Below are 24892 nucleotides of genomic sequence, written 5' to 3' on the forward strand. Positions count from 1 at the left end.
TAAGTGAGAAGATACAGCTATTATCAACCCTCTCAGTCAAATTAATATGCACTAAAGGCCCCACAGAGACCACATTTGCATACACTGGTGTCATGAAAGCACTTGAGCGGTGGGCTGCCGTGGGGCGGGTGGGAACAGAGGGTTGGAAGTGTTGGAAGCATGATGGCAACGGGCCGATTAAAATTCGTTGGCGTGCTTATGACAGCTTGCCTATCCATCAGGCAACAGGCATCGAGGGGACATCGTTGTAACCTCTGCGCTCTGGGCGGCTCCCCTCCCTATGAGATGCATCTACGTTGTCTGCATGCTTACACATACTGAAGTGTCAATGAAACAATGCTATTTTTTTGTCTGGATCTATTCTTTTATTCAAAAATACACTGCATTATTTGTGTATTTATTTTGATTTTGATTTATTTTGATTTTCAGGGAGCATAAATGTCAGTGTGATACAACGGTTCTGATATTATAATAAAGAAAAGAGCCTTGTTGCAAAGGAAACAGGCGGCTTTACATAGTTCAGTTAAGGCTGCTTTGTGCCTGCTCAAAATTCAACGTAAAAGAACAAAGCTGCATCCAAGCCAGGCTAAATTACACCTACTCAGACCCACCTCAGCCCATAGTATCAAAGTATATCATTGTAATTAATGTCTAAATGTATTTAAGCCACTTCTGAGCAGCATTACACATTGTTAAGTCCCTTAAATGCCACTTTAGAAGCACTTTTGCAGTGTAAATTTGGCATAAATATCATAAAATATGACATTATTTGAATTTATGACTTAAAATGTAACTAAAATGTCATGTGGTGCAACTCCCTGAAAAATGTATTAATATTTTTTAATTAATTCATTATATTTGTAAAAAACTTTGAACAAATTTTGTATTGTTTAATATTTAAGATGTATATACTCTCTTTTATTTTATTTATTGTTTCTTTTATTATTGAAAATATTTTATTACTTTTTACATGTGCATGACCATCACACCATTTTTAAGGTTAGCCAACTAATACTTTTCTTTAAAAGAGGAAAAACAAATTCAAAGTACATTTTAAGAACATGGTACATGTATTGAAACAGACCATTTTCTTTCTTTTTCTTTCTTTATCACAGACAACCTTATTTGTCATTGACCCTGGAAGCTGTTTTTTAAAAAAAAAGATTATTTTTTTCAACGTGTGAACAATGTTATTACTTTTAACATGACTGTTCTACAAACTGAAACTGAAAGTTTTTCAAAACCATATAAATCCCAACTCCTTTCATAATGGATTTATTTTGTTCCTATCATGTACATCTTATATGTCACTGAACCTGAAATAAACATGCAAAAATATGTACTCAGAATACAAATGAAAGAACCCCAGAAGCGACAGCATTAAAACAGGAGCGGAGACCTACAGTTGGTCATAGGGTCCTTCTGAATAAACAACAGCCGCCGTGTTTGTGGTAATTGGTGGTTGGAGTGTGATCAGCAGAGTAAGGTAATTACGACCAAACGTTGAGAGGGCCGATTAACTGAGAGCTTCAGAGTGAACATGGGTGCTTGGGTTAATGCATAACCATGTACAAATCCCTGCTGTTCTAACAGCATTCAGTCTCTCGCATACACACATATATCAGACACAGCCATCTCTGCAAGCTGCCGTTCATTAAATTTCTCGACATACTTAGACAACGGTGAAAATGGCCATTAGTGCCAAGAGAAATCATTAGCAATTTGATAAACCCAGAAGGGAATGGAAGAAATGACTCGCAGGGCTTGCAAACACATACACGGGCACGTATACAAATTATCCGGGAATGAAGGTGTGCGCTGAGGACGTTTGTGATTAATTTTATCCCTAGCATGCGCAATAACGGTTAGCCGCATTGGAAAATAAAAGTGGACGGCTACAGCTCAAGGCTATGAATGTGGTGAGATCAAACTTGTTCATCCAGTAAAAGAGTCAGGAGTGAGGTGGAAAGGTAGAAATAAAAATTAAAACATGCTGTCACCATTATCGTCATCCATCTTCGAGGCAAGGAATGACAGCATGACCTCTAATTTCAAACTGCCCCCCCTGCAGCTTTGTGCTGATGGGCACAAAAATTAATGAGTGGAGACCAGCAGCAATCCTAATTAGCAGAGGGGATGCTAATTATTTATTCATTATGAACAAAGGGCAAAGGTGACAACACTTGTTGGGTGTCGAAAGGATGAAGATAAGAGGGGACAAAGCTTCTAATGGGAAAAAATAGCTTAGTGCTGTTTATTGTTTATTATGTTTGTCATCTAGGAGTGAGTCATGCTTTTGGATTTGGAAAAATAAAAAGCAAGGATGCATTTAATCAATCAAAAGTAGTGGTCGACCGATATATCGGCCGATATCTGTCATTTTTCAAATATCGGCAGATAAGTTTTTCTGTTTGGCCGATGTGTTTAAGGTGGGACTTTAAGGCGGGATGATATGCAAAGTGCTCACATTCTCCCTCTCGTTAGCTGTCGTCGTTAACAGTTCCGTCTAATACGGATAGAAGTCTGTCTAATAATCAGATAGAACTGTTAAACAAAGGAATTAAAGGGTATACAAAAAAAGTATTATAATGATTGCTTTTATATTATTAGTTATAGAAAGGCAAACATTATAATATTTTCTTGTTTGCCTTCAGCATTCAGCAAATGCGCATTTATATAATTTAAACAAATCTTTGAATGACTAATGAACATTTAAATTTCACAAGCCTTGCAGACTAGTCGAATCCAGCTGTGAGATCTTATAAAGTGTGCATTTGTAACCTGTATGATCGCGTGTTCTCCGTGTGACTGTCGATACGTGTGAATTGAATGCGGACAGGAGGAGAGTTCAACTTCACTGGAGACGCGCGATCGACAAACTTTAAACTCATGATTTCAAATTATGCTGCGCTTCATGCTTTTGTCCACTGTCATATTCATGTGATTTTCACTGTGTGCTGTATGTAAAATGAGTTTTACCTTGGCTTTATTTGAAGAAATATGATTCCCAATGCACACAAACATCCCAGAATACTGAGTGCCCTGTTGGTTACAGTGTTTACTTCCTTTTTAATTATATATTTATAAAAAATTTATTTATTTGTGAAAAATACTTTGTCATCTAAAGCATAATTATGTTTATTTTAGACATTTATTTTTGTAAATCCATTTTAAAATGATTTAAAATTTCTTAAATATTAAAATAAATAAAATTATATCGGCTTTATTTTACATCGGCAGTCAAAAAACCAATACCGGTTGACCACTAATCAAGAGTATATGTTAAATGCTGTCTCAAACTTTTTATTCATCAAAATCCTGAAAAAAGCCGTATCATGGTTTCCACAAAAATATGAATTGGCAAAACTCTTTTCAACTTTGATAAGAAGAAATATTTCTTGAGCAGCAAATTTCTGAAGGAGCATGTGACACTGAAGACTGGAGTAATAACTGCTGAAAATTCAGTGTTGCATCACAGGAATAAATTATATTTTATATTTATGTAACTATATTTTAAAATTAGGGCTGGGCGATATATCGTATGTGGTTGTCAAGCCGATTCCGTAATTAGCAGTAAATCTCCATCACCTGCTTTCAAATGGAGTGGCATTTAATACACAGAGCCATAGTTCACTGACAAGTAGTGTTGTCACGATACTGGAATTTCTAACTTCGATAAGATACCTTGAAATATATCGATATTCGATACCATGGAGAAAAAAACTGCCACAATATTAAGGGGGTAATTTTTTTGTAACAAGTAACAATGTAACAAGTGCGGTATATTTTACATGAACAAAAAAATGTCTTGAGGTACTGCATTTGTTGATTTATTTATTAATCTTTTATTAATCTTAGTTAAATGTTAATTGAAACTAACGTTTACTAATACATGTACTAATTAAAATCCAAAGTTCTATTTGTTGATATTCTCATTTGCTTCATAACCAAAATATTTCCAGATATAGGGCCCTATGAAATCCGTTTTATTTTTTTCTACATTAATTTTTTTTCCATTTTAATTTTTCTGGATTCCGTTTTTTTCCGTTTGAATTTTTCTGGACTCTTTTTTTTTTAATGGTCAAATTAAATGCTATTAATCTAAAAGCATGTCTAATTCATTAAAATCATGAAAATTATACAATTTAACATTTAATTTATTAAAAGTGTAACAAAAATGACACGTTTAGGGTATGTACGTTAAGCCGTATGAAATGTTTTATTTTTTTCTCACCTTATGCTTTATTGTTACCAAATTCTGTGTTTTAGCATGTCTATTATTTGAATGCATACAAACTATTTTTATTTATTCTTACAGTAGCCTTATGAAATGTGTTTTCCCCCTCAGAAATTCTGTGTTGTGTATTTAAATTTTACTGGATATCAGATGAAGGCATAAAACAATTTTAATTAATTTATATTTGAATTATTGAAAATTAAACATTTACATTTTTGGCAAATGAAGGGGATTTACTATTAAAATTAAAATATTTTGTGATTATTTCTTTAAAAAAAATTAACAGTAGTAGTAAGTAGTAGTATTATGTACATTCTACTAAATAATAGTAATATACCCTATTTCTGGCACACGGCCTTTAATAGGCTAAGTTAAACCGAACGTTTATTTTGACGGGTTGCCGTGAATACTTTTAAAGTTCTGTGTGTGTATGATATAACGCTAGTTTTACTCAAATTAAATGGTAAAATGCTGGTAAAGTGCCTTTCAGATCAGTTCTGGAGATATTGTTGATGTATTTATGTCCTCATTGAGACGGCAGACGCTGAAATCACCGCGAGCGCCACATTAGTAAACACAACCGCACGTGCAGCACATTCACACAGAGACGCGCAGAACATGCAGGATTCATATTTAAATTCACTTTTGCAGCTTAATATTTACAGATACTAGTCCATATCGCAATTTAAGTGTAATGACCTACTTTTGATTAATTCATCCAAACTTTGACAAATTCCGTGACATTCCGCGTTAAACTGTAAATTCCGTTTTTATGACTGGATTCCGCGATTCCGTGCGCGTTCTCTGCATCGCGGAGATCATAGATCCCTACAGATAGCGCTCCTGCTGTGTTCTTTAACAACCAGAGCAGTCATCTTTCTATTCACTTCACTTTTGCTATTTAACCAGAGCAAAGGAGACGAGTGCGGTCACGTGTGGTGCTTGTCCATGCGCCTTTGGAGAGAAGTGAAAGTGACAGCTCGGCTAGTATCGGTGTATCGATACTTCGGGAAATTAATATTGGTACCGTTCAGATATTTCAGTATCGATATTTATTGAAATATCGATATTTTTGACAACACTACTGACAAGTAGTGTTGTCACGGTACCAAAATTTCAGTATTCGGTACCGATACCAGTGAAAATCCACGGTTCTCTGTACCAATTTCGATACCAAAGCAAAACACAAAAACATGCTAATTAAAAAACACACTATTTTTATTAATAAAGTCAAACAAAAATAAAATGTACAAAAATCAATGCCATTCTTTATACTTATTTAAAATTGTGTTTCAAGTTTTTCCGCAAGTAATATAAGTATGAAAAAGAGTAAAGAAGTTTCACCCAAATTTAATTTGTCTTTTAATTAATGAAATTTAAACACATTTTATTTTTTTGGTAAATAAAGGGGATTTACTATTAAAATTAAAATATGGAAGAAATATTGTGTGATTATTTCTTTAAAAATAAAGATTTATTAATTTTTTCAACAGTAGTAATAGCATCACATACGTTCTACTAAATAATAGCAATATATTTCTGGCACAATGTCTTTAAGATAAACTTTTATTTTGACGGGTTGCCGTGAATACCTTTAAATTTCTTTATGACTGGTTTTACTCAAATGAAACGGAAAAATGCCTGTGAAGTGACTCTCAGAGCAGTTCTGGAGATGTCGTTTATGTATTTATGTCCTCTTTGAGACGGCAAAGTGTATGTATGGATTCAGTGTATGTAGTAAAAAAAACACGCGTCTCTGCCATTCATTCACACAGAGACTCGCAGAACATGCAGGATTCATATTTGAATCGACTTTTGCGATTTAATATTTTCAGATACTAGTCCATGTCACAATTTGATTTAAGTATAATGACCTACTTTTGATTAATTCATCCAAACTTTGACAAATTCCCTGACATTCCGCGTTAAACTGTAAATTCCGTTTTTATAACTGGATTCCGCGATTCCATCCGCGTTTCGGCATCGTGGAAATCATAGGGCCATACGCGTCAAAAACCGGGTTGACCGGTACTTAAAAAAAACCTAGTACCGTTGTAAGGGAACTGTTGTGTGTGTGTCATGTGTTCCTGCCTCTTGTGCCCATATTTGGTTTGTTTCCTGTTCTCGTTTCATGTAATCAGTAGTTTATTTGGTTCCAGGTGTGTTTGAGTTAATTTACCTGTGTATTTATAGTCCCTTTTGTCTGGTCTACTCGTTACTCCCCGGTGTTCCTGTCAGTGTCTGCCTTGCCTTGTCCTGCCCTGATGTCCTAGTAAAGTATGTTTTTGAGTTACATCCTCGTTTCCGTGTTTCCTGTGTCCTCCCTGCTGTGTGCACCGTGACAGAAGACCAGACCCGTACAGTAAGCGTCGTCCCTTCACCGCGTTTTGTTTTGTCCAGTTTTCTAGTGTTTTTTTGTTCCTGTGTTTGGTGTCATACCCGCCGTTTGCGGGAGTCAAGCCCGCCGGATCGCCGCTGAGTCAAGCCCGCCGGATCGCCGCTGAGTCAAGCCCGCCGGATCGCCGCTGACTCAATGCCCGCCGGATCGCCGCTGACTCAATGCCCGCCGGATCGCCGCTGACTCAATGCCCGCCGGATCGCCGCTGACTCCAGCTCGCCGTGCGCGGGGCATCACGCCGCCGTCCGCGGCTCACCGACCCCGCTGTTCGCGGGAGATCACGCCGCCGTTCGCGGCTCACCTTAGCCACTGTTTCGCGGGGAAAGCCAACCCGCCGTCCGAGGTCACTCGGCCCGACACCGGTTGGGGCTGCCTCCAGCCCACCGGTCCCTGCCGTTGGGATGGTCAGCCGGCCGGCTGCCACCGTTGTGGTAGTGGCAGCCGGCTGCCGCCGTATTGACCAGTGACCGAGGACTTTTTAACTTGTGTCTAGCCCCGGAGGGCTCCTGATACCCCCAACATCCCCAGGGAAATTTTTGGGGGGGGTAGTAGGGTTCCGGCTGTAGGGGCCGGGCCGAGAGGGGTCCGAGGCCAAGGCTCCGTAGACCATCTGCCTTGGCCTTCTGTGCTCCCTGCACCGCCATGGTCACCTGAGCCCCTGGCTCCACCATGGCCTCCTGGGCTCTCCTGGGTCTCCGCTGGTCTTGTCCAGCTCTCCTGGGTCTCCGCTGGTCTCGTCCAGCTCTCATGTGTCTCCGCTGGTCTCGTCCAGCTCTCCTGTGTCTCCGCTGGTCTCGTCCAGCTCTCCTGTGTCTCCGCTGGTCTCGTCCAGCTCTCCGATGTCTCCGTCTGTCTGTATCGCTCTGGAGGTCCCTGTCCTGTGTTCCGGTCCGTGTCTGTCCTGAGAGGCCTCCAGAGCGCCCACCCCCCCTCCCCGATGGAACTGTTAAGGCTCGGGACGAGCCTTTCGGGAGGGGGGAGTAATGTAAGGGAACTGTTGTGTGTGTGTCATGTGTTCCTGCCTCTTGTGCCCATATTTGGTTTGTTTCCTGTTCTCGTTTCATGTAATCAGTAGTTTATTTGGTTCCAGGTGTGTTTGAGTTAATTTACCTGTGTATTTATAGTCCTGTCTGTGTTGTGCCCTTTTGTCTGGTCTACTCGTTACTCCCCGGTGTTCCTGTCAGTGTCTGCCTTGCCTTGTCCTGCCCTGATGTCCTAGTAAAGTATGTTTTTGAGTTACATCCTCGTTTCCGTGTTTCCTGTGTCCTCCCTGCTGTGTGCACCGTGACAACCGTGACGTTTTCATTTTTTTAGTACCAACTTGGTACCAAAGTACCGGGTCTTTTGACAATACTACTGACAAGCTACGCAATATTCATTATCGAAGGAGATTCATCTGCGATAATGAACGCGATATTGCGTAGCTTAAATTCCGCTCCATTTGAAAGTAGGTGATGGAGATTTACCGCTAATCATGGAATCGCGTTCGATATATCGCCCAGTCCTATTTAAAACAAAACAAAAATGTTATTTTAAATTGTAATAATTTTCACAATATTACTGTATTTTTTATAAAAAAATGCAGCCTTTACCACCAACGTTTTGAACGGTAGTGCGTAAATGCGCGCACACACACAAACAAACAGAGTATATCAATTTGAAAAATCTCTTTAGCTATTAATTAGCTATTAAGATTTGCTAATAAAAACTGAAACTAGTACATGGCAAAAAATTGTGATGTGTTGACAAAGATGTCTGTCTAGTGCATGTTTACATAAAAAAAAAACAATCAAGAAGCAATGCAAAAAACATTCCACTGCTCCATTGCATGGTAATAGAATAACCAAAGCCAAAAGTGGCCATATGTCCTGTCTGAAACTAAACACACCTTCTGGTTAAGGCATGTCCAAACATCCTGGTAAAGCTAAACGTTTTGGTCTTTTAGTTACTGGCTCTATCAAAAACCAACCAAGCCTGAGGATTAAGAACAATTAGGGCGTCAACCAGCGATGACGGCAACAATGGAAACATGGGACAGAGGTTGCCTAGTACACATTAAAGCAATGGACAACAATAAAAAAACAAGCCAACTGCTGTACCAGCATCAGCATACATCTACAACTTGAAGTAACTTCCCTCTAAGGCCTATCTTGCAGAACATTGTGATCAATAGTGAATCAGAAATATTCAAGGACAGAAGTTTTATTTCCAGCATAAGTTACTCCAGATTGATGTTTAAAAATGTGAGGTCTACTTGTACATGGAATGACTCAGCCTGTCTAAAGCCCTCCAAAATCATTTTTCCGATGAACAAGTGCAAAGATAAAAGCCAGAAAACATCTATTTCAATCTTTTCAGATTGAGAGATGTGAAATTACATGCGTGTCCTCAGGCCTCTGAATTCTCCCTGAGATTGCGCAGATAAATTCTTATCTCAAAGTTTTTAAATTGGAATTTTCCCCCATTTAATTGGATTATGCTAAAAAATGTAGCAAGCGGCACTCTGGATAAGATTGCCAAGAGCAGTAGACTACATTTTGAGCAAATTAAGAAAAAAAAACATATAATCGCAAATCAATTTAAAATACACTTTTCCTTTTAGAAACAAACTCAGACAAATCTGCAGCCTAATTACGTAAAACCCAGAGTGGGAAGCACATCAAGCAGATTATTTCATAATCTGCCCATTGTGATGCGTGAAACAGAGGACTGAAATGTTGAACGACATTCCATCGCTGCATTATTGGCCCTCTTCACCTCTCGGATACAATGTTAAATTTCTCATGAATACCAAGCAGTAAAGATCTGATTAATGACTAGCGTCAGTCACTGCGGCTGATCAAGAAGAATGCCACATGATTAACCCTTTTTGAGAACTGTTCCTCAGGCAAAACAGGAAAAATTAAAGTCATACATCTTCAGAATTCACTAAGGCGACTAGAGAAACACGTTTGAGGTCGCACAAGCCAACTTTTTAGATGATATACCATTGTAGAAGAGACAGAAGAAGAGAAACTTACCGATGCATACGTCAATTTTGCCCTTGATGGCGGCTTCATGGACCGGAGTGTAGTTCCAGTTGTCTCTGGAATTGGGATCAGCTCCTTGACAAAGCAACAAGCTGACCACCTCGGCGTGACCGAAGGAACAGGCGTTGTGCAGTGGGATCAAACCTCCATCGTCTCGTGCATGCACATTTGCCCCATTCTGCAGGAGATGTTCCACAACGTCTTTCCTTCCAAAACCTGCAAGACAATAATATCAGTTAATCAGGTTTACAACACGCATATCAGTCATTTCTAGCAAGAAAATCATTCTACACTTGTGCTGCCATTCTTTCCATTGACTGTCAAATCTTATCTATGATTTTAGTCATGATATAAGAACCTGTTTCAACAGAAAACTAATTTATTTTGGTTTGTTTTGGTTACAGACTGAGAGTACTACTAGAACTATGAAGAGGAAGGAAATAAACCGGTTTACCACAAAATAACTCAATGACTATTATTGGATAAGGACTTTTAAAAATCATTTTGTAGTAACTACATTCACAAAGAGCAATTTCTAGTTGAGCATAAAATGAAGATATAGATATAGGAATGCTAACATTTTTATTCATTTGGAAAATGTAGCTTTAAACCCCCTCGATCATTCCAGGTTAACTATGAGTGCAGAAACAATAAATAATGTTGATATAATTAGTGATGGGGAGTAAATAGTTACATGTAACAGAAATACATAATTTAATTACCAAATCACGTAACACTTTATTTTAAGGTGTCCATAATACACAGCAATTACCTAGTTAAATACTTAGTAGTAGCCATTGTACTTAGATGAAACAAAATGTACTTATCATGTAACTAAGTTATGGAATAGCATGTAATTACAGTTTGTAATTATGTAGATGTAATAGACAGCTACTGTTACACATATGATTGTTACATATGTGTTGCAAACTTTATACAATTTAATTATAAATGTAAGTACACAGACATAAGCTACTTAAAATAAAGTGTATCAAGATTGTACTTAAGTGTACAAGTAGCTGTGTAACAGTTCGGTCTGTTACATATGTGTAACAGTAGCTGTCTATTACATCTACATAATTACAAACTGTAATTACATGCTATTCCATAACTTAGTTACATGGTAAGTACATTTTGTTTCATGTAAGTACATTGGCTACTACTAAGTAATTAATTAGGTAAATACTCTGTATTATGGCACCTTAAAATAAAGTGTTATCCAAAATCTCAGTAACTGTAATCAGCTACAGTTACTGAGAAAAAATGTAATTAAATTAGTTACTTGATTACAAAGGGGTTTATATTTCACACAAATAAAGATTTGATTGATTTCTTTCCCAAATTGCATTGGCTTCTTTAAAATATGAGACACAGAATAGGACACGTGCTTATTTGATAACCGTTTTATTTTCTATTTGCGTATACGTATATGCTTTATTTTTTAAGATTCATAGTTTATTCCAAAGCATTGTTAGATGCCAGTGTTTCCTGTCATATCAATGCAAAGATTTGATTTCAAAAACAGTAGCTATTAAATCTGTATTTAGCCGCAGAATGATCTCAAAGTAAAAAGAGGTGCTAAAGTCTGTGGTGGTGTTTGTGGTGGCTGTGCTTTAAAATTAAATTATTATACTCTTTATTTAAGTGAATAAAGATTTGAAAGTCTGACAGTTATCATGTTGAGTACTACTGTAAGGTTAACCCTGCCTGGATTATAAAATTTTGAAACGTATTCAAAAAAATAATCCGTTACATTACTTTAATAAAAATTACATAGTTACAAAACTTATTACAAATAGGGGAACTTGTAATCTGTAACCTATTACATTTCCAAAGTAACCTTATTGTGACGATATCTTTCCCGAAATGAACTAATATAACAATGTAAGAATTTATCTTCAGCACCAAACACGACATTTACTACATTTATGTTGTGCATCAAGTGTTTTGACAGCTGTGGAATTAGTATCACAAGTAACACGAGAAGGTCCGGTTTCAGTTTATCATACAATTACGCGAACCGAGGTAAACACTAAATTTGGACACTCGAGGACAAACTGTAACTTTAACACGATGTTTATAACTTTTATCGATCATCTCCCGGTGCACTGCGGTTCGTTCAGTGTGCATGTTAAACTCTGTTCACTTTCGGCAACGCATCAAACGAAAACAAACACGAGCAGACCAATATAGCTCAAGGAGTGGTTAAATTTCTACTAGATGTTGCATGATTGTCCTGTTGGCCAACTTGGTCAAACTCTACTTTATTCCCCTTGTCCCCGTTTCCTTTAACCCTTCTTGAGCCCCATCTTACTATTTATTTAGCGACCTAAACCGTCCACCTGGCTGCTTTCCAGGTCGAGATTGATCGCAAACATATTTGTATTTACCTGCGGCGAAGTGAAGCGGGGTGGACTTGCGCCCGGCCATGTCCTTTGCGTTTACATTGGCCGAATCCACCAGCCTCTTCACCCGAGATACGTCCCCATTCCTGCAGGCCTCAAACAGCTCCCTGAAAGCCCCACTCGTGCCGCAGACGCTGCCTCCAGGACTGGCACTACCGGAGTCGGGAGTGGAGCCCGCACTACTGCCCCCGCCGGTGGTAGACGAGCTAGTGCTGCTCGAGCTGGAGCTGGAGCTGCTGCTGCTGCTGGTGCTGAGGAGCGGAGCGGGGGTTTCAGCGGCGATCTCTGGATCCCCGATGCTTTCTGTCTCCCCACCAGCCGTAGAGCCACCGGTGTCTGTGGGTGACTCTGGAGGAGTGAGGGGACTGGGATCGGGTCTTGGTGGGGAGGATAAGTTTTGTTGTTGTTGCTGCTGGGAAGTGCGACGAGACGTCGCCATTTTCGCACTCAAATCCCCCTCTGGCAGCGAAACCAGTCGGGGAGAACTTCCGGGAAGTGTCAGAGTAGAACTTCCGCTTGCAAATGACCAAAATATTGAAATGGACAAATAATATTTTTTGCTATCTGTGTCTTATTACCATGGTAACCACAGGTTCCGCCAGCAAAAAAACAGGGGAGGTTTGGTATCATAAAATAAATAAATGAAATTAAACAAATAGACAAATAAACACTCAGAAATATAGTATTCTTAATATAATTAAGAGAAATGACAAACAAATCTCTGTTGAGTGTTATGTAAGTAAATCTGCTTAAATGTTAAAGTCAACAGAACTCAAAATAAAGCAGTTTACTGTATCAATAAGCATTCTGGCTATTATTGTTGATGATTTATTCCTGCTGAAGAAAAAAAAATCAACTAGTATAAGATGGTTTGCTGGTCTTCCAATGCCTGCCTTGTTAAAAAGTATCTAAAAAAATATTTAAAACCACTTGTCTGACCAAGCAGAACGTATAAATCCAGAAAACCATCTTAGTCTGTTTGTTTGTTTGTTTTCCCAGCAGGGATTAGGGCATCTAGAGCATCTTTCAACATATGAGTAAAAGACGATCTGTGATTCACAAACTGAATTAAATAGTTGTATTCAACAAGCATCTGTTTTTAACAGATCAACGTACTTTTGTTTACAATATCAAATCCAAAGTTTGTCTTGGACGTATAAGCAGCTGTTTACATATATATATATATATATAAACCTTGTTACTCATTTCCTTGAGCCTCATTGGGCAACTCAACCATCACTGATCCAAAACTGACAAAACAAAACAGCAGAATCCCCCTCTGTAACAGTATGTTTTAGCTGTAGGCTAGAGAAAGTGATTACCTTCTGAGTTCCTTTTCTCAGCTGTTTGGAAATATTTGGTTGCCCAAGCTGAAACACTAGCCCAGGATGAACCTGTGCTTAAGCATCTAAGGTTCTGCTTGTTTGATTCCTGTTACATAATGACAATGTTTGCGTGAGAGTCACAGAACTCTTATCACACTGACAGTCCAACGTTACTGTTTACAAAGTTTTTTTTATTTTTTCCCTCATGTTCAAAAGTTTTAAAGTGTAAAATATAGTCAAAATATCTATATCCACAATCTCAAAAGACCAAACTGAAAATCTGGAATTCAAAATCTTATTTAAATCTGAAAATAATCAGAAAGTTTAGGGTTTGGAAAACTAACGAAAGAAACAAAGATATTGGCTGCGTCCAAAAATGCATACTTCCCAACTGTACGGTATAGGTAAATAAAATCATATAGGGCCTATGTGATGCCTGAATTCACAGTATTCATAAACAGTAGCAATGACCTACTACTACCGGTTAGATTTTGAAGTGCACGTCCAGTGGACACTTTACTATCCCATAAGGCTATGGGAGAGGATTTGTGAATGGCATGAAGCGACTCAACTTATGCTGGTAGGCCACATATACTATTCCATGTCAACATGATGAAGGAAGTATATCCAAACTGCATTCATACTACACATATTCATAAATAAAACATGCTTTTTTTAACAGCAGTGAAGTAATTATTTTTAAAAAGTGCCTTAGAGAATATACTATTTCGGACAAGTTTTTCCAGTTAATCCTTTCCCTTAATTTGTTATGCTGATAATGCCTTGGGGGAAAATGTTAAATTGTTTTAGATATACACAGGATTGAATGTGCTCTGGAAACTCTACAGCCGTTCCATTTCTGTCCACACTGCTCTGGTTCACAAATGAACCCCTGTAGCCCCTGTACAAGTACTGATGTGCATTTCTGCATAGGTGTCATATCAGCTGTCATAAGCGTCCAGTGCTGTAAACATGTCTGAAAATACTTTTCCAAGCACAATGCTTCAAATAATTATGTTTTTGTCTGAAAGAAATAAAGATAGTAGAGTGCATAATCACAAATAAATACAACATTGACAGAAATATATTTTCTTTTACACCTGTGTTTTTATGGACCTTTTGTTTTACTCATAGATGATCAAACATATTGCACAATGCAGCAGCAGGACCTTCATTTGACCTCTTCTTGTCACTTTTATTTACAGTTGTCCTATCAATTGATTCTGAATGAACAAGCCTGAACAGCTGTTCTCCTGTTAACCTTCACTACAGTCTAAGTTCACTATTTCACAACTCATGTGCCTAAAACAGCGTCTCCTTTTCTACTGACTATGGCTGTTTTTTGGCCCTTTAATGTTACAGTGTTGGGTTTCCTGTATCTGGAGTTATCTATGGATTGTCCACACTATCTGTGCATCAGTTGTGGCAGCAGTAGGATGAGGTATACCGCAGTGTCCCAATGTCTCCATGTTGACACTGAGTATAACTATAAACAGTTTTGTTCGGCTTGGTTTTTAATTAAATATAAAATATGTATTTATTGATAAAAAAAAAAAAAAACGCTAGTTCAAAACTCATGCCCCTTTTAATATTTTGTACATTTCTGAAACTCTGACTTTTTTAAATGTTCAATTTTTATGTGAAATAATCCCATTTTTTTAATTATGGCCAATTAAATATATAAATTTTAAATGCTAAGAAATAATTGAGTCTTAATTAAGTCCACTTATGAAGTAAAATGTATACATTAAAATAAATATAAATGTTTAAAAAAAAATTTAAATGGCCCTATTCAAACATTTTTTAGCCTTAAATAGAGAGATAAACAGAATAAAATAAATACACTAAGTTCCTTAAATAACAGCCACTTCTCCTTTTCTAATTTGAGATAAAAAGTGAATGAAGTTCCTCTAATTGACTGCATAACCAACAACAAAGTGCTTTGTAATTATATAATAGCCACTATGTGCATTAATATAACAAATAGCAAAGAGAAACAATGTTTGAACAAAACACATAATGCACACGATCAAAATACTGTATTTAAATGAATTACCCTTTTAAATTGTCTATACAGACTTGCACAGAGATAGGATATTAAAAACAATTTTTCTGAGCCAAAATCAGCCAGATTCTGTTTTGTTTGGTCCGTGTACGTTTTGATAGTTTGTTTTTCATTTTGAAATGAAATAAGCATAAATGAGAAAACGGCTCTTTTCTGAAATATATATTTCTGTGAAACACCTTAGGTTGCACAGAAGAAAGCCCTGTCTAGCAGAGGACTATTATTTTGTTAAACAGAACGGAGGAATGGCTGATGACGTCACAGGTCCAGGATTTGGTTGACCAATCAGTGGAAAGGGGCATCCTGTGATCACCCACATGTGGAAAACAATTTTGAAGTCGTTTATTTGTGTTCTACCCGTGAACCAAAAAATGAAAAATAGAGCTGAAATTTCGTTTTTTTAACAGCAAAAAGCGAAAGAAACGAATAAAGAAGCTGTTTTCTTGTTTCTGCTTATTTCACTTCAAATTGAAAAACAAACTATCAAAACGTACCCTGATTTGAAATGAACACTCATTTTATATAGATTTATGCTATAGTGAAGGCCAGAAACTATGAACGTTTCAAAATTTTCCTCACAACTTTTGCAGAGTTTACATCTCGCAATTCTGACTTTGGTCTGAGAATTCTGACTTTATCCCACAAATCTGTTTTTTTTTCTTGGTACAGTAATCAAAATAAAAAAGTTATTGACACTTTTTATATCACAATTCTGAGTTTTGTGAAATTCTGACTTTTTTCACACGATTCTCACAATTCAGACTATTTTCCTCTGAATTCTGACTTTACGTCTTTGAATTCTGACTTTTTTCATCAAAATCAGACTTTTTCTCACAATTGCAAGTGCATATCTACATTTCTGACATTTCTTCTCAGAATTCGGACTTTGTATGTCACATTTCTACGTTTTTTAAATATGATTGTGAGTTTTTAATCTCACAAATCTTACAAATATATATTGTGCAATTACGATGAGGACAAAAAGAAAGAATTGCGATATATAAACTCAGAATGAATTGTGATAAAAGGTCACAAGAAACAACTAGACAACAACCACAGATGTCAAACAAATCAGTTACAAGAGTGCTGGCCCCACGACAACAGTGCTGAACACATTCCTTTACATTTCCATTCTCAATGCACGTATTTTAACACAGATAATCCCAGAATAACTAACGGAATGAACTGAAACATTATCTGCCCTGGGAATAGAATGCAAAAGCATTTAGAAGTTAGTGGGTTCAGGTTTATGGGAGTAAAAGTGGTGGATATTTTTAAAACACAGAGGGGCCTCCAGGCATGGCCTACTGACCCCCAGGCTTTGCAGTCACGTGACATGCCATTGATCAGCATGGGGTGCATGCATGTCCCTGTAGCCTGCCATGATTGGTCCACACAGGTAGTTCACGTGAACACGGGCTGATCGTCGGCAGAAATGTAGTTTTGGTGTCGGCCGGTTCAGCTAGGAGGCTCTTGCACATTCCGGACGCACATTAGCACGAGCGTATTACTCCAGTGAGCTGAAGCTGCATGCACCAACACGAGACACTGGGCTTGGTGAAGAAGTTTGACCCAGTTCAAATGCCATAAGACCGGTATGCATGAACTTATGCTCTCAATTTGCTTTCCAGGATTTTAAAGCGCACTCGAAGAGCGCTGAGTTGATTCGTCTTCCAGCACGCAGGGATCTTTAATCTAAGTTAAGGGAGGGGGGAACTTTTATTAAACACGGTCGTGCCTAGGGAAACCGTTGCAAACCAGGAAGAGCATGAAGCAGAGCTACTGCTTGGCTTAAAGTTTTTAATAGATATGGAAAAGGAAAGACATCTTGTATAACACTGGGATGTTAAAAACAATCAAAAATTGAAGGAATTGCTCAGAAACGAAGGCAGCAGTATGATAAAGCGTGATGGTATGTTGGACCTGGGCGAAAATTGCAACTGCAAATCAGCTCCAACAGGTGCGAAGCCATTCGAATCTAAAGCTAATTGCCATTGCCTAAATTTCAACTCACCATTTTCTGTTTTAATCTAAAGCAAATCTATCTCGCGCCTTAACTAGTACGACCGGGACAATGTTTCATTGTTCCTGACCTTAGGCTACATGGGTATAAGCTAATGGATGAGATTTTGGGAGCGTTGTAACACGACTTTTTTGTTTTTATTTTTTAAGCAATATTTGTCTCATAAATTATTCTTATAATTTGCCTTCTACAAATTAAAGTTGTTTTGAAACCTAATGCTTATCTTTCTATGTAAAAGTAGCATACAAAGAGTGCTGTTGTTACAACCAAACCCGCTGCTTGACGTTTTAAACCGTGTACATGAGTTTATTGTGGTAATAGCACAATTTAGCTATTTGTTGAATGATATGTAAATAGTTTAAAGTTGAATGGAAATATAGGAAATGGAAACAAAACAGACTCTCAAATGGAAAAAAAAACATACATGTGTATATGTTAGTTGTAATTGTGGCAAATATAGGTGGCACACTATCTATATGGGACCAATGGAAGTACACCATAAAATAGTGTCAACCTTCCCCATCTCCTCAGCCGTGACATTTCTAGCAGATTTTCATGTAGATAAAAAGCTTATGCAAGTTTATGGCAATTCTGTTTTGTCCTGTAAACCCATATTTATTAAACCGTCTTGTATCATCCAGGGTTGCTCAGGTCTTGCCCTGGAGGGCCAATACCCTGATCTTCAACCTTGAACAAACACTCTTGAACAAGCTATTCGAGGTCTTCAGGATCACTAGAAAACCACAGTGAGTTTGATCAGGGGTTTAGATAAACTCTGCATGGCAGTGGCCCTCCAGGACTAGATTTGAGAAACCCCGATGTACTGTCACCTTATTAGGTGGTCGCTGCTCATCTGCAGTAGTAATTTATGAAACTAATTTCTAATTAGTTAAAACAGGAATGTTAAACTCAGCTCCTGGAGGGCCACAGTCCTGTAGAGTTTAGCTCCTGATTCCTCCAGCACACCTGTGCTTTAGTTTTCAAGTAATCCCAAAGACATTTGTATGCTGGTTCAAGTGTGTTTAATTAGAGTTGGGGCTGAACTCTGCAGTGCTGTGGCCCTACAGGAATGGAGTTTGACATCCCTGGGTTGAACTGCTAGTGTTACTGCTCACCTCGTATTACAATACTCGCCCGTCTGAAAATTAAGTGGGGGTTTTTTTCTAAAGAAAATTCCCTTTTTAGTGACCTGTTGGCATATTGTCAGATAATCATGTTATTTGGCGTAAAGATTAAGATCCTTGTCTTTTAATGATTTTGAATGAAAAGTTTTACAAATTAAGAACACTAGAGGGTGCTCTATCTTTTGTAGTTCAGTCTCTTTGGTTCTCCATGTGCTGCTCTATATCCCCTCCCCCTGGCCTCCAGATAAGATAAACTTGTTTGACCCACTTACTGCAATCTTTTGTTTAATGTTTAATTAGTTGATTCTGAGTCAATATTAAGCTATGTTTGCTGTGCATAATGATTTGATTATTTTCACTGTAGTAATGTGGTTATTAATACACATTTCTGCATTTTCAGTGCACGTGGCTGTTGTCCCAACGAACCCACCATGCCGATTGAACTCGCCATGCCGATTTATTTGACAAATGAAGAGTTCCTGAGCCCAAGGGTGTCTAAATACAGCAGACCCTTGCGGCCATGTCTGCACCGGTGTCAAAGTACCAAACTTAGTTTTGGCTCTCCTAGGGAGCAGCCAGAGTCGAATGGGTCCAGCGTACCCTTGACTATACCTGGCAGGGCCAAAAAACAAGTATCTTTTGCTGATCACAAGGGCCTCACCCTGACGATGGTAAAGGTCTTTTCTGAATTTGATGACCATATTGACATCCCAACCAACATTGTGCAGTTTTTTAGCTCTTCGGTGACTCTGCCAGAAGGGAAGGACAAGCTAACCCTCGACTTTGACCAGCCGTCTGCAGATTACTTAAAGTTTCGTCAACGTATAGAGAATGACAACCTCTGCCTCGAACACTGCATGCTGAAGGAAAAATCTATAGCAGGCACGGTCAAAGTCAAAAACCTTTCCTTTGAGAAGTCCGTTAAGCTTCGCATTACGTTTGACACTTGGAAAAGTCACACAGACATAGAATGCCAGTACATGAAGGACACTTACACCGCCTCAAACCGTGACACCTTTTCATTCGAAGCTACTTTGCCTGATCAGGTGCCTCCACATGAACGCATCGAGTTTGCCATTTTCTATGAGGTCAATGGCGTAATGCTCTGGGACAATAACCAAGGACAGAATTACAGAATCATTCAATCAGCTCTAAAGAAGGGTTCAAATGACTCAATGGGTGACCATCAGCGATATGGTGTGAGCGATTGGGACGTTCTTTTTGACCGATACGGCAGCCCCAGATGCTCACGTGGAATCTTTCCCAATTGGCCAAGCTATGCTGGGTATGAGGACATTGGTCCATATTACTAAGAATCTGTTTTTTTGGGGCAGTTTATCCTGCACACATATCCGTCAAACATTGTGATAAATGCCTCCTTTAAAAACACGTTGTTCTTTGACCAAGACCTGTTGGACTGTGAAGCCATATGGACACTTGATATTTATCGTCAATAATATTGGATTATGTTGTTCAATAGAGAATGAGTTATGTTTTTAAAAACCGTGTTCATGGTGCTATACGAATGTAATTTTGAGGGTAAATTTTTTTTTGTTTTTTCTTCTTCTACAGTGCCTGTCAAATACATTAATGCTAGTTTCTGTCCAGGGTTATGTGAAAGTTTTTGCGGTTGATTTTGGGTTTATATGGGTTTGCGTGGACCTTTATAAAATTAAACAATGTTAACTGAGTCCAAGTAAATCTGCAGGCCAGTATATTTGCTAAACTGTAAATCATGATCATAAAATTTTGGTTGAAATGAAGCTCTTTCTTGAGAGCAACAAATGGTTTTCATCTGAAAAACCTTGCTAAGAGCTGTACTCAGACTGGATATATGTATACAAATTTTTTCATATGTTTTTGTTCTTTCCTGAACAGCTCATTTTTAATGTAAAACTCTAAAAGTATTTCCATTTCTGTATTTTAATGGACTATATTTTCACTGTGATTGACTGCACAACAGGATGATGATGATATTAGTGATACAAGTTAATATGTAATGTGTATCATTTGTTCAAGGTAATGTAGGCACTTTAATTTGTTGTTTAATTTCTTGTCACCCATTTTAAATTGCATTGTTTGAGTGTGAATACGGGTTTTCCAGAATCACTTTAAAGACATTGTTAAAAAAAAGTTTTTTCAGTGGTATTAGGTATGTTCATTATCTGCATTTTAATGCAATGTTTTAAATGTTCATTCTCATTAAAAACTTCAAATAAAGTATTGGAGCAAAAAATACTTATCTGACTTGTTCTCATTTATTAAACTCATTTAAAGATGACAGATAATTACATAACTAGCAATATCAAGGAGAATTTTTATTTATTTATTTGATAATATTGCCAGTGTTACTACTTGCTGCAGATTGATTAACCTCATATAGGGAAATGTTACACAAATTACACACTTTGAGTTTATTTTGGAATTATCTAAAGGAGGCTTTTATTTTGATGTAATAACGAGTACATTGACAATATAAGCTTGAATAAACTTGTAACAAAACCAAGTAAAAATAAATCAATTTTGAAGGGACTTTTATTCTACAATTGTTCGACCTTTCAGTGACGAGTGACGACATCCTGTGTACGTTGAAACGTCAGGGGTCACCGGCTATTACTTGGTTCACGGTTAGGAAAAAGCAGCTAATCAGAAGTTTAAATCTTTGCAAATAGGGGCTAATTTTAAGTACAATGTACAAAAAAGAAACTTGAGAAATATAGACAATCATTAAGGTTGTAATAATTCGCCCTGAGCGGATTACGTAAGAGACACCGAGCGTGAACGCGCGAAACCAGATGTGAGTGTTTCTGAAATTAACTAAATGTCAAAACTGATGGAGTCGCAGAAGAAGACCAGTCAACCTGCAAATAAGATTTCAGCGTCTGAGAATGATGAAGAGGAGGAATGCTGCGCTAATGTGAGTGTATAAACATTGACAGTCAGTCTAACGTTAGTTACTGTCGGTAAAATTATGCATTGCATTGCTAATATTTAATATTTCAATTACCCCAATTATATTACAGGTCAAGTACTTATTTGGTAAATGGCTAAATTAGTTACAAGTCTTGTTATCAGTAAATAGTGACCATGTGATGTGATTTTAACAAGCTGTGACATGAAAGATTTCTCCCACGTATGATTGCTGTAATACTTCAGAGTGTCAGCTTATGTTAGGTGTTGTTTTGACTCATATTTAATAGAAATTATTTAGTTGCTTTTAACTGTTTTAGAGTAGTGCACCCAAAATGTAAATTTACTTCCATTTTTTAACCCTGGTCATTCGAAATAAGTTTGTTTCTTGTTCCTCACCAATGGATCCTCTGCTGTGAATGGGTGCCATCAGAATAAGAGTTCAAACTGCTGATAAAAATATCACATTAATACACAAGTTCTGACGGGACCCATTCACTGCAGAGGGTCCATTGGTTAGCAAGTGATGTAATGCTACATTTCTCCAAATCTGTTCTGATTAAGAAACACATGCATAAACACATAAGGATGAAACAACACTAACACTAAACAATGTTTTATTTCCTTGTCTCACATTTAGACTTCCTGTGAAAAAACTGAGAAGCAGAAGCCTTCATCACCGAAACAAGGAGATTTCAGTGATCCGGTATATAAAGAGATCGCAGTGGCAAATGGCACCATCAACCGAATGAACAGAGATGAGCTGCGTGCAAAATGTGCTGAGCTGAAGCTTGACACACGGTACTGAGAGCTTTTATTATTATTATTATTATTATATATATTTTTTTTACATTTGATTTACTTTACTTTACTTTACTTTACTTACCTGCCATTTACTCCAGATTCACTCAAACAGTTTTTTTTATTTTCAGGGGAGTTAAGGATGTCCTGAGGAAGCGCCTAAAAAGTTACTACAAAAAGCAAAAACTGATGCAGTCAGCTGCTGCAAATGGGATCACTGATGCATATTTTGACTACATCTGTGTGGTGGATTTTGAAGCCACATGTGAAGAGAATAACCCACCTGACTTCCTGCATGAAATCATTGAGTTTCCCATGGTGTTGATCGACACACACACCTTGGAGATTGTGAGTTGGTGAGGGAACGGTCTGGAACATGTATGCTTGATTCGTGCCAGGCAAACATGGTGCCATACAGTATATCTAGTGTTAACTTTTTTTCAGGACTGATCTGCTAGATGTGAAAAAATTATTTTAATATGTGCCAAAATGAATTCTGATAGATTTTCGCAAAGCCACAGTGATTGTTAAGCCCATGAACTGATCTTAACACTAACATGCAACACTTTTTTTCCATTCGCATTTCGTTTGTAATCCCATTCCTGTCATTACAGGTAGACTCATTTCAGGAGTATGTGAAGCCAGTGTTGAACCCACAGCTCTCTGAGTTTTGTGTAAGACTTACCGGAATCACACAGGCAAGATTTATGAACTGCATATTGAATTAAATAACAAATTAAGATGTCTTCAATACCAGCCAAAAGTTTGCAGATGTAATTTTTTTTTGGAAAGATGAAAATTATTAATATAAAGCTATTCTTTTGAACTTTGAATGATTTCTGAAGGCTCATGTGACACTGAAGACTGAAGTAATGCCTGCTTAAAATTTAGCTTTGCCATCATAGGAAGACTTTACATTTTAAAATATATAAAAATAAAAAATTAGCTTTTTTAAATGAGTTTTTTTATTACTATATTTTTGATCAAATAAATGCAACCTCAGTGAGCATAAAGAGCCTTCTAATAAAAAAAAAAAATTAAAACATTACTTACCCCAAAGTTTATTTCATATGTCATCTAAGTTTTTAGTCTAAAATGAAATGGAAAGCAATTGCTCAAGCTTTCATTTTTAATTCTTAACATTTTTTTTTTCTAGAAAATGGTGGATGAGGCAGAAATATTCCATCAGGTTCTAAAGCGAGCAGTTTCCTGGCTACAGGAAAAAGAACTTGGCACAAAGTACAAATATACATTTTTGACAGATGGGTAAGGATGAACCAGACATTTTAAGCATGACTAATGAAATTCAATACAATGTACAGCTCACCATCTTGTCTGTGTAGGTCATGGGACATGGGGAAATTTCTTCATACCCAGTGTAAATTGAGTTGCATCAGATACCCTCAGTTCGCCAGAAAATGGATCAATATCAGAAAGTCTTATGGAAACTTTTATAAGGTTTGTTTTAATGTTAATTTTTCTTACGATCCCTTACAAAGTCAAAGAAAGAAAATCTGAATGAAAAACATTGTGTATTCGGATGTAAATAAAGGATCTTGATGTCTAAATTGTTCAAATGCCTTAGGATACTTTAAAGATGAGTATCTGATATTTTAAATAAAAAGTTGGCTTTGGAGTATTACATTTGAACAAATACTGATGTTTTCGTGTGTCTAATGCTTGTTTCTCTCAGGTTCCTCGTACTCAGACAAAACTAATCTGCATGCTGGAAAATCTTGGTATGCATTATGATGGACGTCCCCACTGTGGGCTAGATGACTCCCGCAACATTGCCAGAATTGCCATCCACATGCTGAAGGACTGCTGTCAGCTGCGGGTGAACGAGTGCTTGCATTCAGGAGAACTACGGAGCGTGCCTATCTCTGCCCCTATTGAAGGAGCCCCAGCACCTCAAACCCCCAAGAAAAGAGACTGAAAAGATAAAGACTCTTTCACAAAAATTACATTGCTTAATCTGGACAAATATGAGAACCTGTCTCAATGTTAATGTAAGATAAATGAGACTAACTAATATGGCTTTTCTTAAAATTCTTCCAGAAATGTATACAGTTTCTTTTCTGCAAATGTTTACACCATAACAGATCAATGGAGTGACGCTGTGTTTTCACGTTTACTGAAAATTGAGTTTATGGAGTACTGTATTTTGAAACTTGCTCCTGATAAACTGAAACAGTAGTTTCAAGTAAAAGGCTTTTTTCAAGCCTAACTTATGGGCGATTAACGCTTGCAAAACTGCATTGCATTGCTTTTCTTAATTCATGTTGCACATCCAATGAAAAACTCAATTTGTAATCTTTTGTCAATAAACACTTTTTTTTATGATGCCACTGTACAATATTATTTTAAGAGATATATAATTTTGTATGCTATTCCTATTTGCTCAAGATCTGATTTTTAAGTGTTTTAAGTGTGTCTCTTATTGGGTACTTTGCACCTTAATAGTCTATGCAAAGTTTAGATATGTTTTGGTTATGCAACAGGAATTGTCAACACAAAGTTCACTCTGTTTCTGGCCACCATATCTAATTTTCCAAGGCCATGCAATAGATAGATA

The 24892-nt window shown here is 37.4% G+C and overlaps 3 protein-coding genes across 9 annotated transcripts in view; 2 read left to right on the forward strand and 1 right to left on the reverse strand.

Moving 5' to 3' along the window:
• LOC306862053 (poly [ADP-ribose] polymerase tankyrase-1-like) overlaps positions 1-12540 on the reverse strand; it is a 97653-nt gene extending 85113 nt beyond the window's left edge. For 2 of the 3 annotated variants that reach the window (XM_079404649.1, XM_079404648.1), the window contains exons 1-2: positions 12055-12530; positions 9656-9880 (exon numbers count right to left, since the gene is read on the reverse strand). In XM_079404649.1, coding sequence (XP_079260775.1) covers positions 9656-9880; positions 12055-12508 — 679 coding nt within the window. In that variant the 5' untranslated portion in view covers positions 12509-12530. Of the gene's footprint in view, positions 1-9655; positions 9881-12054 lie in introns of all 3 variants that reach the window. The other variant, XM_079404650.1, reaches the window with a different exon arrangement.
• A 4364-nt stretch (positions 12541-16904) lies between these two features.
• Positions 16905-20844, forward strand: LOC306862814 (protein phosphatase 1 regulatory subunit 3B-like). Of its 4 annotated transcripts, XM_079405826.1 has the most exons (3): positions 16905-17054; positions 18124-18228; positions 19007-20844. In XM_079405826.1, exon 3 carries the CDS (start codon positions 19038-19040, stop codon positions 19917-19919), a length of 882 nt encoding a protein of 293 aa, XP_079261952.1. In that variant the 5' UTR covers positions 16905-17054; positions 18124-18228; positions 19007-19037; the 3' UTR covers positions 19920-20844. The 4 variants fall into 4 exon arrangements, with proteins under 4 accessions (XP_079261952.1, XP_079261951.1, XP_079261953.1 ...); XM_079405825.1 differs by lacking the exon at positions 18124-18228 and having other exon boundaries at positions 16925-17054; XM_079405827.1 differs by lacking the exons at positions 16905-17054; positions 18124-18228 and adding an exon at positions 17209-17419.
• Positions 20845-21166: 322 nt separating this feature from the next.
• On the forward strand, positions 21167-24660 carry eri1 (exoribonuclease 1). 2 transcript variants are annotated; one of them, XM_079405065.1, is made up of 7 exons: positions 21167-21523; positions 22157-22317; positions 22449-22665; positions 22932-23015; positions 23474-23583; positions 23661-23775; positions 24011-24660. In XM_079405065.1, the coding sequence occupies exons 1-7, from the start codon at positions 21428-21430 to the stop codon at positions 24251-24253; spliced, it is 1026 nt and encodes a 341-aa protein (XP_079261191.1). In that variant the 5' UTR covers positions 21167-21427; the 3' UTR covers positions 24254-24660. The 2 variants fall into 2 exon arrangements, with proteins under 2 accessions (XP_079261191.1, XP_079261192.1); XM_079405066.1 differs by having other exon boundaries at positions 21177-21523; positions 22932-22991.
• The last annotated feature ends 232 nt before the right edge of the window (positions 24661-24892 follow it).

This window comes from Barbus barbus, assembly GCF_936440315.1.
Source record: "Barbus barbus genome assembly, chromosome: 43".
NCBI classification, from domain to species: Eukaryota; Metazoa; Chordata; class Actinopteri; order Cypriniformes; family Cyprinidae; genus Barbus; species Barbus barbus.

What these genes read in the sequence shown, in the direction of transcription:
- LOC306862814 (XM_079405824.1), top strand. Translation starts at nt 18,065, where the DNA reads ATGGCAATTCTGTTTTGTCCTGTAAACCCATATTTATTAAACCGTCTT. An exon ending in AGGATCACTAGAAAACCACA is followed by an intron (nt 18,229 to 19,006) that starts GTGAGTTTGATC and finishes CTGCATTTTCAG; the next exon opens with TGCACGTGGCTGTTGTCCCA.
- eri1 (XM_079405065.1), top strand. Translation starts at nt 21,428, where the DNA reads ATGTCAAAACTGATGGAGTCGCAGAAGAAGACCAGTCAACCTGCAAAT. An exon ending in TATACATTTTTGACAGATGG is followed by an intron (nt 23,584 to 23,660) that starts GTAAGGATGAAC and finishes TTGTCTGTGTAG; the next exon opens with GTCATGGGACATGGGGAAAT. An exon ending in CTTATGGAAACTTTTATAAG is followed by an intron (nt 23,776 to 24,010) that starts GTTTGTTTTAAT and finishes TGTTTCTCTCAG; the next exon opens with GTTCCTCGTACTCAGACAAA.